This window comes from Rhinoderma darwinii, chromosome 6 (assembly GCF_050947455.1).
Source record: "Rhinoderma darwinii isolate aRhiDar2 chromosome 6, aRhiDar2.hap1, whole genome shotgun sequence".
In the NCBI taxonomy this organism is placed as follows: domain Eukaryota; kingdom Metazoa; phylum Chordata; class Amphibia; order Anura; family Rhinodermatidae; genus Rhinoderma; species Rhinoderma darwinii.
This window is the reverse complement of record NC_134692.1, coordinates 117,694,983-117,713,970: the sequence shown is the minus strand read 5'-3', so window position 1 is coordinate 117,713,970 and position 18,988 is coordinate 117,694,983. Positions and strand designations below refer to the sequence as shown.

The window sequence follows — 18,988 nt, the reverse complement described above, 5'->3', positions numbered from 1 at the left end:
GTACTGCATCGGTTGTCCCTCTTTGTGATACTTGAATGTTGGGGGGTATGGTTACAGTACTGATATGGGAACGATCTGCATGGCACTAATGTGGATCATTGGAACTATTAAAGGGGGCACTGTGGTTGATACTATTATGGAAGTCTGTCATGTATGTGCGTGTGAGAGTATTTGCATCCATTTGTATGATAACTTTCCATTATCCTGTAAATTTGTAACCAATTACATTTTAAATATTATTTTATGTAATACATTCTCTGTTATCTTTTTTATATGAACCTATCTCCATAATCCAGCTCATAGGATGATACATTCCAAATGAATCCCACATATAAAAAAAGGCTGCCTTTCAGTAATCTTGATAGTTCAGTTATCTCTGTTCAGTATCACAATTGACTTACTGACTTGGAAGACTTTACCTCGTGCTCTGGCAGACAATCTGTACTGTTATTTTCCAGTTTCATGGACAGATTCAAATACATGAACTGCTAGCAGTTAGGAACATCTTATTAAAAGTCTGCAGATTAGCTGCAGGTGAGCTGGAAACTTTATATCTTACTGTAAATTGCTTTTCCTCATAATCATCTGTTTTTCTGATAGGAAATATCATTACAAGCTATTGTGCCATTGAATCTTGTGTCTGTTGTGACCGAATTTTTTTTTTGCTCTAGATTTGAAGTTGGCCTGAGTTTAGGATTGTTCTAAAACAAAAAAGAAAGAAAAGTCATTTAAAACTAGATTAAAATCAGTATAGACCTAGAAATGATAGGAGAAGTTTGCTCATTCAGGCCAGCGATGCCCAACTGGTGGCACTGGAATCCCATGTGGGCCCCATGGGCACGATGTATAGCTTGTCTTGCGGAATGCAGAAAGTTTTTCTCTGGGATTTCCCTGTAAACAGCCTAATGTATTCCTCTCATCTAACCACATAACCTTTTTCATATTGATTTTTCTTGACTATCTCAATGTGTCTTAAGGAAAACTGTAGCCAACCATCCCTATTTTTTTTTAATAGTGGCTTTCTTGTTGCCACTGATGAAGCACTGTACAGTCTCTCCCATCTCAACTATAAAAGGCTGTAATTTATTATGAGTTATTATAGATTCTTGGCGCACCTCCAGCATATTGTGTGCGAATGTACAAATAACCACCTATGGCACACCTCCTCCATATTGTGTGTGAGTGTACGAATAACCATTTCAAATAGTACATAATTATTTACATGATTAAACCCAAATAACTGCCATATATTGTCCAAATAATACTTCCATACAGTTACCATAAATAACAACACTATACCGTGCCGTTACTACCATACACTGCAAAAATTATATTCTGTACAATGCCAGTTAATAGTGCCACACAATACACACAAAAACAATACCCACATACAGTGCTCAAATAATACCGTCATACAGTGACCAAATAATGGCTCCACACATGCCACATATGCCAGCCCTCTATGGTGTCCCCTTAAACAGGGACGGCTTATGCGTCCATACAGGTTGTACATCCCTACGGCCAGCCCTAGATGGCCTCCATCATCCTTGCCTTACTTGTAACCTTCCGGCACAGTCTCAACTGTGCCGTATTATTTCCATGTTTTAATGATTGACTTGAATGTATTTAGAGTGGTTTCGTTCCTTGGAAAATTCATCCCCTGACTGGTACTTTTCAATAACATTGTCACAGTTATTTAAAGTATTCTTTTGACTTCACCTCCTCATAATTTGGTAGGAACAGACTCATTAGCAGTTGGACATTCCAGATAGAAGTGTATTTATACTACAGGGTAGGCCATTTATATGGATACACCTAAATAAAATGGGAATGGTTGGTGATATTAACTTCCTGTTTGTGGCACATTAGTATATGGGAGGGGGGGAACTTTTCAAGCTGGGTGTTGACCATGGCGGCCATTTTGAAGTCGGCCATTTTGTATCCAACTTTAGTTTTTTCAATGGGAAGAGGGTCATGTGACACATCAAACTTATCGAGAATTTCACAAGAAAAACAATGGTGTGCTTGGTTTTAACGTTACTTTATTCTTTCATGAGTTATTTATGTCATTATGGGTGTCAGGTCCGAGCATTCCTAGATGAACAGTTTCCTGGAAAGTGGATTGGTCATCGTGGGCCAGTTGAATGGCCCCCTAGGTATCCCGATCTGACCCCCTTATCTGACTTTTATCTTTGGGGTAATCTGAAGGCAATTGTCTATGCTGTGAAGATACGAGATGTGCAGCAACTGAAACTACGGATACTGGAAGCCTGTGCTAGCATTTCTTCTGCGGTGTTGCTATCAGTGTGTGAAGAGTGGGAGAAGAGGGTTGCATTAACAATCCAACACAATGGGCAGCACTTTGAACACATTTTATAAGTGGTCAGAAACTTGTAAATAACTCATGAAAGAATAAAGTAACGTTAAAACCAAGCACACCATTGTTTTTCTTGTGAAATTCTCGATAAGTTTGATGTGTCACATGACCCTCTTCCCATTGAAAAAACTAAAGTTGGATACAAAATGGCCGACTTCAAAATGGCCGCCATGGTCAACACCCAGCTTGAAAAGTTTCCCCCCTCCCATATACTAATGTGCCACAAACAGGAAGTTAATATCACCAACCATTCCCATTTTATTTAGGTGTATCCATATAAATGGCCCACCCTGTACATTTAGGACATCTCCATGTGACTGAGGACTTCTCAGTCTTGTCATGGGTTTGCTACGTGTGAATAAGTCCTAAATGTGGGACTTACTAAACCAATGAGCTTTTCCATTGATAATTTATAGTAACAGGTGTGAATAATTATGCAGTCAATTATTGTTTGTTTAATAATTGTAGTTAATGTAAATAACTTGCGAAAGAAATTCTATTTTTTTATAGGGACTAAAGGATAAAGAATACCCTGATTTTTATTTTCTTTTGAGTTTTGCTTGTACACATTTAAATTTGCTCAATTCTAGCGATTTACATTTTATTTTGTGCTCTAAAAACATCAGGAACTATTTAGCAAATCTTCAGTCTCACGTCATCTCTAATTTTACTGTTCCTCTTCAAATTGTCTTGCGAAGCAGATCTTATTTATGGAAAACAACACTACTTGATTCATATGCATAGAAATAATTTGTCCAAAACATTCCACAGTTGTGTGGTACAAAAAGTCATCAATAAGTCAATATTGTAATGGAGAATCTGTCATACTGGAGAGGAGAAATTATTAGAGAGCCTTTCACCAGCCCAGACGTGCAGCTGAGTGCACCATGTAATAGGCACTGCCGCACAAACCTTGTGTCACTTAAATTATGTTTCTATCCTCCTCCGTTATTTAGATATTGGTGCCGTTATATTTGGTGCGTTATAAACACATGCGACTACACACCAAGAGCCGTTTCGCAAAAACATGAGCGCATCAACTTGTAAGTGCAAAATCAAAGTGATCTTCCATAAATATAATATCTAGAAAATAAGAATAATTCTCCTCTCATAGGACCCCCAAAAACTGTATAGGGGAGGACTCAATGTCATCATCAATCTATATAGTTATGATAGAATAATTTCTATACATGAAAATCACAACTACATAAGAAACAGAAATTAATGATGAATAAGCCTTTCATGAGTCCTGTGATGCAGTATTTATATGGATCTCATCAATGTCCATGAGAGTACACACAATGATGGATATGTACACGTTCAATTTTATGGACAGTCCCGAATGTCAGATTAAGGATAATATCTTCTCAACAAGCCGGTCCAATAGACTTCTGTGCAGTTCAAATATGAGACATGGAAGATGAAATAAATCCAAGCATGTATCTATAGATGAATGAGAGCAAAATACATTTCATTATCGCCAAAGAGCCTTGTGAAGGATCACATGACAGTAAGCAACAAACATCACATAAAAGGTTGGGGCCAGCATCTCCTCAGTAAGCAGGTTCAATAGTTGTCTGTACGATCCAAAAACAAACTGCTAGAAAAAAGATGAGTCCAAGCCCGGCTCTTTAGACCAGCAAGAGACATTTCATTATGGCCAAGAAGCGTTATATAAAACCACATGAAAGTAGGCAAGCCATCAACCGGAATGTTATCCCATATTTAAATGCCAAGATCACTGGCATAAGCATAAAAAGTCCATCCCTATTTATAATTCTAGAACTAAAAAATAAAATGAATAAACAATAATGATAGCAACCAACACTCATAATATATGTATATATATATATATATATATATATATATATATATATACACACAGTGAAGGAACTAAGTATTTGATCCCTTGCCGATTTTGTAAGTTTGCCCACTGTCAAAGACATGAACAGTCTATAATTTTTAGGCTAGGTTAATTTTACCAGTGAGAGATAGATTATATTAAAAAAAAAAAATCACATAGTCAAAATTATATATATTTATTTGCATTGTGCACAGAGAAATAAGTATTTGATCCCCTACCAACCATTAAGAGTTCAGCCTCCTCCAGACCAGTTACACGCTCCAAATCAACTTGGTGCCTGCATTAAAGACAGCTGTCTTAAATGGTCACCTGTATAAAAGACTCCTGTCCACAGACTCAATTAATCAGTCTGACTCTAACCTCTACAACATGGGCAAGACCAAAGAGCTTTCTAAGGATGTCAGGGACAAGATCATAGACCTGCACAAGGCTGGAATGGGCTACAAAACCATAAGTAAGACGCTGGGTGAGAAGGAGACAACTGTTGGTGCAATAGTAAGAAAATGGAAGACATATAAAATGACTGTCAATCGACATCGATCTGGGGCTCCATGCAAAATCTCACCTCGTGGGGTATCCTTGATCCTGAGGAAGGTGAGAGCTCAGCCGAAAACTATACGGGGGAACTTGTTAATGATCTCAAGGCAGCTGGGACCACAGTCACCAAGAAAACCATTGGTAACACATTACGCCATAATGGATTAAAATCCTGCAGTGCCCGAAAGGTCCCCCTGCTCAAGAAGGCACATGTACAGGCCCATCTGAAGTTTGCAAATGAACATCTGGATGATTCTGAGAGTGATTGGGAGAAGGTGCTGTGGTCAGATGAGACTAAAATTGAGCTCTTTGGCATTAACTCAACTCGCCGTGTTTGGAGGAAGAGAAATGCTGCCTATGACCCAAAGAACACCGTCCCCACTGTCAAGCATGGAGGTGGAAACATTATGTTTTGGGGGTGTTTCTCTGCTAAGGGCACAGGACTACTTCACCGCATCAATGGGAGAATGGATGGAGCCATGTACCGTCAAATCCTGAGTGACAACCGCCTTCCCTCCACCAGGACATTAAAAATGGCTCGTGGCCGGGTCTTCCAGCACGACAATGACCCGAAACATACAGCCAAGACAACAAAGGAGTGGCTCAAAAAGAAGCACATTAAGGTCATGGAGTGGCCTAGCCAGTCTCCATACCTTAATCCCATCGAAAACTTATGGAGGGAGCTGAAGATCCGAGTTGCCAAGCGACAGCCTCGAAATCTTAATGATTTACAGATGATCTGCAAAGAGGAGTGGGCCAAAATTCCATCTAACATGTGTGCAAACCTCATCATCTAATACAAAAAACGTCTGACTGCTGTGCTTGCCAACAAGGGTTTTGCCACCAAGTATTAAGTCTTGTTTGCCAAAGGGATCAAATACTTATTTCTCTGTGCACAATGCAAATAAATATATATAATTTAGACTATGTGATTTTCTGTTTTTTTTTAAAATATAATCTATCTCTCACTGGTAAAATTAACCTAGCCTAAAAATTCTAGACTGTTCATGTCTTTGACAGTGGGCAAACTTACAAAATCAGCAAGGGATCAAATACTTATTTCCTTCACTGTATATTTATATGTTATCAGTTATAAGAAAAAGGAGCGAAAAAATAAAAATAACGAGACTGAACTGCCGTATATCTAACGATAGAACTTCGCAGATAAGAGTTCCTCATTGATACCATGGGGTTCCATCTAATGCTCCACTTATGTTTACCCCTGAGGAAACTGTAGAATGTGAAGATACGTGTGGGGTGTTAGATGGATGCCCACACTATAATGATGTATTGATAGTTATATTGCACTGATATCCTTTTTTGTTGATGTGTATCGTCAATGTGATGTTAAATTGATATGTCATTCATCCCTGGAGGGGAGATTATTTGAACTTTATAGTGGTGTCCAAGCAGGGGTTTCATCCCATTATGGATGGCCCTATGTAGGGGTATATGTGTAGGTTTTAAATGCTTTGAAATGTTTTGTGGTCTACATGTGTTGATATTTGGATCAAAACAAAACTTCTATTTTTTGCATTGGAATTAGAGTGCAAGTGTTATTTATACACACAGTTTTTTACTTCTTTGCTACATATGCACATGGTAGCACAAACCCCACAATACTCAATCAAAATGAAATAAAACATGACAACAGTTTCTTTGGATAAAAATGGCCACGGTGTTTATTAAGGGTAACCTAAGATAAAATAATTCGAAGAGAATAACCATAAATAATCGAATAAATAATAAAATATAAATATTTTGACCAATAAAAACCAAGTCCGCCCAGCATTAGCTGGGTGACAAACCCCTCTAACAAACAACGTGACGTGAAGGAATTTAAGAACAATAGGGCGGGAGGGTGGGCGACGTTCCAATCTTCAAAAACTGGCTGCTTGACCACGATGAACTGCTCCTTTTATGTCCAATTTTCCCGCCTTTAGGATTTTATCAATGACCAATCAGCTGGCCTTCCACAAAACTGCCTGGAGATAGAATCTGCCAGAACCTGCTCGTGCAATTGCACAGCTGACCTAGGTCCAATCAGCTGGGACCAACTCCAAACTGCCCAGAGACAGAAACATCTGGAAACCGGCTCGTGCCACCAGCACAGCTTACCCGGGGGACACCACGATGGTAAGTACCATTCTAATATAAAATAACAAATGGAGAAAAGAGGGAAAGGGGGAGAGAAAAACATACCAAGCAAAAAAACATATTTTATTAACAACTTATGGGGGCCGTGCGACCATGTGTCCCCCAGGCAATAGCCTGGGGGGCCCCTGACATGGTAGCACAAACCCCACAATACTCAATCAAAATGAAATAAAACATGACAACAGTTTCTTTGGATAAAAATGGCCACGGTGTTTATTAAGGGTAACCTAAGATAAAATAATTCGAAGAGAATAACCATAAATAATCGAATAAATAATAAAATATAAATATTTTGACCAATAAAAACCAAGTCCGCCCAGCATTAGCTGGGTGACAAACCCCACAAGCCATGACATTACCAAGACATGGCCCCCCCAAAACACCGCAGCCATTCTTCAATTAAATTCTGCAGGCCCAAATTGAAAATGTCGATACCCACATCAGAAAGATGTATACAATCATTTCTGAACAGCCCGTCTGTGAGGTCTTCAAGGTCACTGTGTCTATAAGAAAGACCACCGAGGACCGACATGTATTTAGACATGGCTCTATTAATCCTTTTACGGATTCGATTCAAAAACTTATAATTTCCAGAGGACCATAGCAGTCTTGGAATAATCTCTGAAAAAGAAATATTAGCGTCAGGGAAAAGACATTTTATCAAGGCTATATCCCTTCTCATTTCCCAAAGTAAGTCCAAAGTCTTTTCTTTACCTAGGTCATTGCCTCCAGCATGGATGATAATTAAATTCGGATCCGGCCAATAAGAACTCAGTGATTTAACTAAAGAAAACACGTTCTTCCATTGCAAACCCCTTACCCCATGCCAAAAAACCGAAAAAACTAGCGGATCCATAGACAAATTTTCTGTATAGGACCTTCTCGCGGCTCTCTTCTGTGCCCAAAATATAAAAGAGTGGCCAAGGATCCAAACAACCAAACGCTTACCTGTGGATATATAATTACACTACTAACAAGTCTGGTCGAACATAAAGTTTAAATCTATTAGACTCCCACCTTCCAATTCTTTTTATAATCCCTTCATCAATTCCTAACTGTGCAGCTTCCGTAGCTGCACCTATTCTAAACGAATGGGAGGATATTTTTAAATGCTCCAACTTCAGGGACTTCAAACATTTCTTCAAAACAGAGTTAAACTGAAATCTGGACAGCTGATCCCCATTCTGATGAATCAGGAAAGCAACCCCAAGACTCGGCCTGATTGACAACCAATGTTTAACATTAGAAACTGGGCAAAGAACAGAACCCGAAAACTGATTAATTCTAACCAAACGACCTTTTCCTAATTGATCTGTCTTAGATTTTTTTAACAATAACAAAACATGGTCAATTTTGCAACTAACATCCTGAAATGAAAGGCCCGGGACTGAAACTTTACTCTCTGCCACCAGTTCGCTTATTCTCAAGGCTGCAAAGAACATTAACACAAATGCTGTTCTAAACAAACACACTTCAAAATTACTAAAACAAACTAAATGTAACACATTGAATAATTTTAACAACAAATCTAATGAAATAGGCCTTCGTCTTTCCACAACCGGAGCTGACCTATGGTAACCTTTCAAAAGCTGCTTAACTGGGAAGAGCGAAGAAATAGCCGGACAACTGTTTAATTTAAGAAAGAAAGAGATGCCTGCCAGAGACTTAGAAATGGAGGCAAATGACAGCCTCCTACTAATCAGGCTACATACAAATTTTAAAACTAGACCTACCTCATTATGAAAGAAATTACAGTTCTCATTAACACAGAAATTAACCCACTCCTTCCAAGCAGCTGAATAATCAGCCCATGTTCTTGGAGCCAAGGATCTCTGAATATTAACATAGATTAGTCCCAAATCAGATTCCATAAATGAGGAGGACACGGAATTCCACAAAGCTCCGCTTCTGGTGCCATCGTTCTGAACCTCCGCCACTGACAACGAGATAATGAATCTGCTATATCATTCTTTTTTCCTTCTATATAGCTAGCTTTCAACCAGATGTTCAACTTCAGACAACATAAAGTTAAATGTCTTAATATCTTAACTACTAATTCACATTTTGAAGATAATGTGTTAATTGCAAAGACCACACCTTTGTTATCCGTAAACAACAAAATTCTCCTATTCTTAAAATAATGACCCCATACAACTATGGCTACCAAAACCGGAAATAATTCCAATAAGACAATATTTGAAGTAACTTTGCTTACACGCCAAGCACTGGGCCATAACTCAGCCGACCATTGACCATTAAAGAATGCCCCGTAGCCCATACTACCGGCTGCATCCGTAAATAAAGACAAAGAGTCAGAATCCTCAAAATTAAACTGCCAGCAACTGCGTCCATTAAATTTAGATAACAATTCTAGCCATACAGCTAAATCTTCTTTTAGCTGAACCGTTAACCTAATATGGGACCTAGGTGACTTAAGACCCCTTGTTGAAAAATACAGCCGCTTTGAAAAAACTCATCCCATAGGAATAACTCTAGAGGCAAAGCTCAACAACCCTAACAGTGACTGCATATCACGTAATGAACATTTCTTCCTAGCTAACATACTGACTAAAGAAACCCTTAACTTTAACAACTTTTTCCTCTGGTAAACTAAATTCCATTCTCTCAGAATCTATTCTAATACCTAAAAATTCTAATGACCTACATGGAAACACAGTCTTCTCTTCAGCTAACGGAACACCAAAAAATTTCATAAACTCGACAAATTTTAACAATAAGGAATAACATAACTCAGAACTAGCATCACCTATAAACAAAAAATCATCAAGATAGTGCAGAACACCTCCATCCGGAATTTGCTTCTGCACTACCCAATGTAAAAAGGATGAAAATGCCTCAAAATAGAAACAAGATAAAGAAAAACCCATTGGTAAACATTTGTCATAAAAATAATCACCTTCAAATTGAAAACCTAGAGAGTTGAAACCTGCAGGGTTAACTGGTAGTAAACGGAAAGCTGATTTGATATCAGCTTTTGCTAAAAAAGCATTTTGACCAAACTGTCTCAATAAAGAGACAGCCTGATCAAACGAAGCATAGTGTACTGTCGCTTTAGACTTGTCAGCATCATCATTTAATGAAGCCTTAAACGGGTAAGAAAGGTGATGTATTAAACGGAATGAATTCAATTCCTTCTTAGGGACAATTCCTAAAGGTGAAAGTCTAAAGTTTGTAAACGGCGGATGTATAAAAGGACCAGCGATCCTGCCAGTTTCAAGCTCTTTCAGGATTTTCTGATGCACAATATCCTTATGCTGCTGGATGGATTTCAAATTATCCACCCAGCAACAACCAGATCCTTTGAAAGAAGGGATATCAAAACCAAACTTAAAACCGTTAAAAATTAAATTAGCTTTCTCCCTGTCTGGGAACATTTCTAGCCATGGCGCCATTCTTATTAATTTCACTGGCGTCCATGCTTTTGGATAACTGTTCTTTGGAACTAGGGGGTTGAGACTGGTTTGCTCTTTTAAAACAGCGACACATTGGGTGCGAACCCCCACAAAAGGAACATTCATGTTTATACCGACAATTGTTCAACCATTTACACTGAGCTTCATTATAAGCAAAGCAAACTCCTTTCCTCAACGTATTCTGAGAACTAGGCTGCTGCTTGGGTGCTGACCTTTGTGGAAGCATTAAACTAAGCCACAAACCAACATCCTTAGTGCCCCATTTTAATGAAGGGTACACTGCCATCTTCTGGCGAAACATTTCATCATAATTGTACCATGCTAAACCACCAAACTGGCGGTAAGCCTCAAGAATAATGTCTACATGCTGAAATAAATTACTAGAATTAATGAAAGACTTTTCCCCTAAAAGTGAAGCATAGATACAGAACGCCTGTAGCCAGTTAAAGAAAGACTTAGGAGGAGAACGTTTTTTATCCTCATCTTTATCAGACTTACCATCCTGCTTGACAAGAGTCTCCTTCGCGGATGGTAATAAAGAAAATAAATCTATAAACTCGTTCCTCCAAATACGCTCCTTAATTGCTGGCTGTAAATGAAAACCTAATGGCGAAATATCGCAAGACATCACTTCCTTACAGCAAGTTTCCGAAACACCAATTCCTTTCTCTAAAACAGGAATATTACTAAAACCAGCATTCTGTAAATGCTGACTACTATGCTTCCATACATCAGCGGGGGAACTAGCAGGAACAGCCGACTTACTGACCAAATCAGCTAATAATTTTAAAATATCAAACATTACATTAGAATTGAGGGGAGGGGGGATGGGGTGGGACAGATAAGGGATAGCTGGCATCTCACCACTCTGTTCCACCTGTCCTGGGTCGTGCACCACTTCTGCTACCTCCTGCTGCGTGCCTGTAGATCCTGGGGAAACTTGCTGACAGGAAAGTTGACTCCTGGGACCTCTTCTTCTCCTTGATACTGGCGGGGGTGGGGAATAAGCCACCCTAGTCTTCCGGCTCCTCTTCCTCGGTTGCAGCTCTGAAGAAAAGTCCTGCGCCGCCTCTAAAACCAGTGAGGCCGGCGCTTCCGCTGTGTCCTCCACACCATCCTTGGAGCAGGAGGGGGTACCCGACCAACCTGTTGTCTCCCGTTCTCTGACTAAACTTCTGGCCAGCGGGTTAGCCAATTGCGCCGGCACTTGCTGCGCACTTCCGGCACTGTGCGCCACCTTCTTTGATGCCACGGTCGGCCGCCTCCTCTCAAGCTCTGGCACCTGGAGCGAACGTCCGGAACTGCGCTCCACCCTCAGTGATGACTCTGCTGCAGACTTCATCCTCTTGGCTGCAGCTGATGACGGCACCTCGAGCGACGACCCAGCAGGAGACACTGCTTCCTCTATGTCGTCTTCCAGCCCAGCAAGTTCGCTTCTTCCCTCGACTTCCCTCGACGGCGCTGCTGCTAGGCATTGCCTCAGCCAGTTTTCTCCTCCTTCCGACTCCGCTCTTCTGATCAGCTCCATCAGCAGGACATCCATGGCGACGGTCCAATCTTCAAAAACTGGCTGCTTGACCACGATGAACTGCTCCTTTTATGTCCAATTTTCCCGCCTTTAGGATTTTATCAATGACCAATCAGCTGGCCTTCCACAAAACTGCCTGGAGATAGAATCTGCCAGAACCTGCTCATGCAATTGCACAGCTGACCTAGGTCCAATCAGCTGGGACCAACTCCAAACTGCCCAGAGACAGAAACATCTGGAAACCGGCTCGTGCCACCAGCACAGCTTACCCGGGGGACACCACGATGGTAAGTACCATTCTAATATAAAATAACAAATGGAGAAAAGAGGGAAAGGGGGAGAGAAAAACATACCAAGCAAAAAAACATATTTTATTAACAACTTATGGGGGGCCGTGCGACCATGTGTCCCCCAGGCAATAGCCTGGGGGGCCCCTGACAGTAATGCTCCACTGGGACTTCCACACTTTACATTTAGCTAGATTTTATCCAGGCCAAACACCAAAAAGGCTATGTATGACTTTGAAGAGAATATATATTTTAAATACATCAATGTTTATGTGATTTTAAACAATTTTTAAATGTACTTTTACATTTTCTTTCCCTTTTTAAGATACAGCTTAATGTGTCCTTTATACATAGAATCTGTATTGTTCTGCCAAAGCCAGGGCGTCAGTTCAACTGAGCTGATGGCTCGACTGCAAGCTGGTCCTCCTTGTGTCTGACACACTGGGTCCAGCTGATAACGATCATATCTAACTTCATGAACTTAGATTTAATCGTTATTAGCTGGATCCTGTGTTTCAGAGATACGTAGGACCAACTTTTAGCCAAGCAATCAGTTTAGCTGAACTGACAGAATCAGCTTTGACTGAACAATCCAGATTCTTTGTATACAAGATACATTGAAGCTGTATCTTAAAAAGTAAAATACTAATTTTAAAAAAGTCAATTCAAAAGTTGTTTAAAATCACATAAAACATTGTTTTATTAATAAAAATTAATTTCTCTTCAAAGTTGTACATAGACTTTAAAGAGGCTCTGTCACCAGATTTTGCAACCCCTATCTGCTATTGCAGCAGATCGGCGCTGCAATGTAGATTACAGTAACGTTTTTATTTTTTTAAAACGAGCATTTTTGGCCAAGTTATGGCCATTTTTGTATTTATGCAAATGAGGCTTGCAAAAGTACAACTGGGCGTGTTGAAAAGTAAAAGTACAACTGGGCGTGTATTATGTGCGTACATCGGGGCGTTTTTACTACTTTTACTAGCTGGGCGTTCTGATGAGAAGTATCATCCACTTCTCTTCAGAACGCCCAGCTTCTGGCAGTGCAGATCTGTGACGTCACTCACAGGTCCTGCATCGTGTCGGCCACATCGGCACCAGAGGCTACAGTTGATTCTGCAGCAGCATCAGCGTTTGCAGGTAAGTAGCTACATCGATTTACCTGCAAACGCCGATGCTGCTGCAGAATCATCTGTAGCCTCTGGTGCCGATGTGTCCTCGCTCGTCTGACACGATGCAGGACCTGTGAGTGACGTCACAGCGTGATCTCTCGAGAACACGGCTGTGTCTGCACTGCCAGAAGCTGGGCGTTGTGAAGAGAAGTGGATGATACTTCTATACACAACGCCCAGCTAGTAAAAGTAGTAAACACGCCCCGATGTACGCACATAATACACGCCCAGTTGTACTTTTACTTTTCAACACGCCCAGTTGTACTTTTGCAAGCCTCATTTGCATAAATACAAAAATGGTCATAACTTGGCAAAAAATGCTCGTTTTTTAAAAATAAAAACGTTACTGTAATCTACATTGCAGCGCCGATCTGCTGCAATAGCAGATAGGGGTTGCAAAATCTGGTGACAGAGCCTCTTTAAGTCCTGACTCCTGGGGGCTTACATTTATGATGTAGAAAATGAGTTGCCACCAATGTTAAAGCCTTGAACTTGAACCTATCATGATGTGCTAATGAAATGGTCGAGATGTGCTTAGTATACGTTTCTGTAATTTTTGTGTTGTCTCTTCTTCATATATTTTCGGACATGAGCAGACTATGCATACGCAACACATCAGGTTTTAAAGTATTATTTCTAAAGCTGAAAAGATGTGCCATCAGTAGTGTTCTAATCCAACTATTCTTAATCACAAGTTATAATATAGGTTTATTTCTGGGGTAACCCAATCCTGGAGTTGTTGAATACAGTGCAAAGAATCCATCAAATAACATTCCAATTGAAGAACTGCGGGTTATAGAAAAAAAATCAATGTACGGTATACACAAAGATGCTCATACAAACTAACAGAAGAATAGGCCTTGTTTCCCATAGCAACCAATCAGAGCACTGATTCATTTGCTTAAACTGCTCTGGAGTAATGAAAACTGCCCCATGATTGGTTGCTATAGGCATCAAGGCTTTTCTGTTACTTATATTACCGAAACATATTCTGGTTCACGTTTATGTACTAGAGTGACAAAGAATGAAATTTATTTGCTGAAACCAGACTATTCCTTTTACTCTTAATACTTGCTCTAATATAAAGCCATTATATGATAGTAGTAAAAACTTAATAAATGGTCCAAACTTATCGCAATAATTTATATTATTTGAATATTAAATGTTTTTTTCCAGAATTTAAACCTTCAGAAGTGTTTGACAAAAATTATTTTACAAGTAACAGAAAGCAAAAAATAGGTTGGTAAGTTAAAGAACGAATCCTGGCAACACCTTGGAGATCATTGTGGAATTTGGCAAGTTCAGATTATCATTGTTAGTTCCATATTTTACATTGATTTTTATAATTGATTATGTTTACAGGGTCAGCTTCTGGGAACCTGAAGGCCATACATTTATAAAATGATTTGTCACACAGGACAGCTCTTGCTTAGAGCTTCAGATTTTCCAATAGAGGATGACAGGCAATGAACAATAGCTCTGCACTTGTGATTATACACATCAGGCCTATAGGCTTCAGTCCAAAATAGGATTTTATTATTCTCCTCCCATCACTGTGCACCTTATTTCAAAAAGACTTGGAATTTAATTTACAGACTTAATCACCACTGTAATGTTTACATGTAGGACATATTTTTTAAAACATTATATTACAATGCCCTCGTATTGTCTGATGGCTGTATAAAAACGTACAACATGAAGAATTCCTTTAAGATCTCATGCACGTGGCTATATTACAGATTTGTAATATAGGGCCAAAAGCTTTCACAGTGATTTGTTGAATGATGTACATACTGTATATTGTTTTAGAGGAGAATGGAGGCATGAGTCTGTAGTACCTACTCCACGTGCCACCTTGCCAAGAACCATTAGCACACGAGCAGCAGAGGATTTGAAAAGTTAGTATATAATTTTTTTTTTTTTAACACATAAACAGCATATTTACATTTTTTTCCAAGCCTGGAAAATCACTTGAACTTGGAATTTAAAAGTAGCGTTATCTTCCCACATAACTCCTTGCATGAAAGGGAAAAACAATGGGGTCAGTGCCCCTCTAGCCATTCAGATGTCAAGTGTATTTAACTCCTTTTAAAGCAAGGGGATCGGCAACCTCCTCTTTTTTGCAATGTTTCAATCCTCCCATTGAGGATTGCAAAAAAGAAGAGGTTCCCCGAGAGGTTCCCCGAGTTATGTGGGAAGATAAACCTACTTTTTCTATTTATGGAGCTCACACAGAAATGTATTAATATATACAATTTATCATGTCTGCATTCCCCTGTCTGACGACATAACATATCGTGCTTGAAGTCTATCTTGGATGTCACAGTCTTATGATACAACATATCATGCCTGAATGTTCATCTTTGAAGCTAAATGCATGAATGGATAATTTATTGATCTCCCATGAAAATGTAAATAATTTTTTGTATGTTTGTCCATATTTTTCTTATTTTTATATGGAATATAGTAAAAGTTAAATTGTATACAAATCTCTGGTTCTGTTATATTTTCTCTGCAAATACCATGAGGGATTACTTAAAAATAAGTCTAGAGTCTGGAGGACTGCAAACTCAACCACCATTGTTTAGGCCAATAATAGAATAAGATTTTGTCCAAGTATGAGTCATTTGGCAAAACAATAAAAATCTATTTGAGACCTCTAAAAGCTTATACTCTAGTCTGATTTATTTTCTTTAGTTGCTTAGATAAGTGCTTTTAATTGGTATTGACATGAAATAAAAACTATGTCATCTCTTATAAAATCAAGGTGTATTATGTAAGTGGTATTTAGGAAATCCGTTTAGGAAAAATAGAATTATTCCCTAGATTTAGAACGAAAAAAATTTGCTCATTTCTCTTCATTGTACTTGAGCAATAATCATTTGATAAAAAAACTTTAAAGGGGTATTTTCAATTTAGACATTTATGGCATATCCATGATATGCTATAAATATCCTGTAGATGTTGGGTCCATCTTTGGGACCCAGACCTATTTCTCAAACAGGGTTCCCCCGGCCTTATCCTGCCTGGTGAGGCGGCTGCTGGACGGTGCCTTCAGGCAGAGAGTCATTGGAGAGGTGGCTGGGAATAACGGAAACAGCCACTGTGCATTGCTGTTTCCGTAATTTCCATAGAAGTGAATGGGAGTAATGAAAACACCCAAGCACAGCGAGCTGGGCTGTTTTGGTAATTCCTGGCGACCTCGGCACTAAATTTCCGCCTGAAATGCATTTGGGTCTCATCAGACTGGAAGGGGTCGGGTGACTCAGAGATCTCAGAGGTGAGACCCGCATCTATTAGACATTTATGGCATATCCTGTAGATATGTTACAAATGTCTAAGATGGGAATGCCTCATTTAATGATCTTATAAAATAAAAGTATAAGTGGTGAGGACAGGAAAGAAGAGTTAAAATATTATGATTTTTTTTTATTGTATGAATTATGTTTGAGTTAATGTATGATCTCTAAATTATGTATGGATCTAAAAAAATGCTAAATAATGGTGAGAAAAATAGTTTTTACTTATATGCTTTTAAATTAATACTCTGTAAAGTAATAATAATACAGTCCAATGCAAAGCTAAGGAAACCATACAAGTGGGACTTGCGGCACACACTGCTTTGAGTCTATGTACAAAAAAATATATATTTGTATCCGATTCGATTTTTAGAAACTCTTCAGACTATAACACTGTAAAAATGTAGCATTACAAAATCTCTTGCTTTAAAATTATGTTGGGAAATTGCATTGTTTGTATGCCACACTTTTATCTAGTTTTCCTTCAGGGTCTGAATTTAATTTAAGAAAATTTATTGTCTCAGTCAAATCACTGCTCAAATCCCTCATGCAGCCGAGAAACATTTCACATCTCCGTTAACGGACAGCCATCTTCACATCTACTGCAAATGCTCTAATTAAATTTATAAACCTGCCCGGTACACAAACAAAGTTATAATTCAATTGTATCCAAAAATGGGATTATTGGATGGAAAGCAACCAAGAAATGATTAAATCACTTACTACCTTTGTCCTATTGAACAAAAAGATCCTGTAATGATTCTTCACATAGTTATTGTGCTGCCCTAGCAGGTTTCAGTCTTTGGCCATATATGGTTCCATAGATATTTTGGGCCAAATGCCGATCAGGCTTAGAATCGGCCCATGTATCAGAAGGTGAAATGTTTCTGATGACCACAAGTGCTCGATATTGCCCATAGATATTCTCCAAGATGTTGGAAAATCTCCTTCAAATTATCTTATGCTTCTCTCTATAGAAAAGAAAACAGTGCATTGCTGGCCATGGTCCTCCTGAGATCTGAGAGCAGGAAGTTTCCTCACTAACTGTAGATGTCCATTATGTAAACCACCATGTATGTGAAGGCGCTGCAGCAGAAAAAGCCTCAACCGCAGAAAACAGCCTCTTTGTGCAATGTACAAGTATTCCACCCATTACCCAGACTGTGAGGTGGTGCAAGGGGCCCCTGTACGGACTTCAGCACCACTGTAATGTTTACATGTAGGACATATTTTTAAAAACATTATATTACAATGCCCTCGTATTGTCTGATGGCTCTATAAAAACGTACAACATGAAGAATTCCTTTAAGATCTCATGCATGTGGCTAAATTACAGATTTATAACATAGGGCCAAAAGCTTTCACAGAGATTTGTTGAATGATGTACATACTGTATATTGTTTTAGAGGAGAATGGAGGAATGAGTCTGTAGTACCAACTCCACGTGCCACCTTGCCAAGAACCATTAGCACACGAGCGGCAGATGATTTGAAAAGTTAGTATATAATTTCTTTTTTTTTTAACACCTAAACAGCATATTTACATTTTTTCCAAGCCTGGAAAACCACTTTAAAGGGACTTGGAATTTAAAAGTAGGGTTATCTTCCCATATAACTCCTTGCATGAAAGGGAAAAACAATGGGGTCAGTGCCCCTCTAGCCATTCAGATGTCAAGTGTATTTAACTCTATTTAAAGCAAGGGGATCGGGAACCTCCTCTTTTTTGCAGTGTTTCAATCCTCCCATTGAGGATTGCAAAAAAGAAGAGGTTCCCCGAGAGGTTCCCCGAGTTATGTGGGAAGATAAACCTACTTTTTCTATTTATGGAGCTCATACAGAAATCTATTAATATATACAATTTATCATGTCTGCATTCCCCTGTCTGACGACATAACATATCGTGCTTGAAGTCTATCTTGGATGTCACAGTCTTATGATACAACATATCATACCTGAATGTTCATCTTTGAAGCTAAATGCATGAATGGATAATTTATTGATCTACCATGAAAATGTAAATAATTTTTTGTATGTTTGTCCATATTTTTCTTATTTTTATATGGAATATAGTAAAAGTTAAATGTTATACAAATCTCCGGTTCTGTTATATTTTCTCTGCAAATACCACGGGGGATTACTTAAAAATAAGTCTAGAGTCTGGAGGACTGCAAACTCAACCACCATTGTTTAGGCCAATAATAGAATAAGATTTTGTCCAAGTATGAGTTATTTGGCAAAACAATAAAAATCTATTTGAGACCTCTAAAAGCTTATACTCTAGTCTGATTTATTTTCTTTAGTTTCTTAGATAAGTGCTTTTAATTGGTATTGACA

At 38.8% G+C, this 18,988-nt stretch overlaps 1 protein-coding gene across 1 annotated transcript; it reads right to left on the bottom strand.

The window, feature by feature from the left end:
- Window positions 1–581: 581 nt before the first annotated feature.
- On the bottom strand, window positions 582–12,045 carry LOC142656631 (uncharacterized). Its single transcript, XM_075831556.1, has 3 exons — window positions 11,234–12,045; window positions 8,669–8,871; window positions 582–701 (listed from the first exon to the last, which is right to left on the bottom strand). The coding sequence occupies exons 1-3, from the start codon at window positions 11,910–11,912 to the stop codon at window positions 582–584; spliced, it is 1,002 nt and encodes a 333-aa protein (XP_075687671.1). The 5' UTR covers window positions 11,913–12,045.
- Window positions 12,046–18,988: the final 6,943 nt, after the last annotated feature.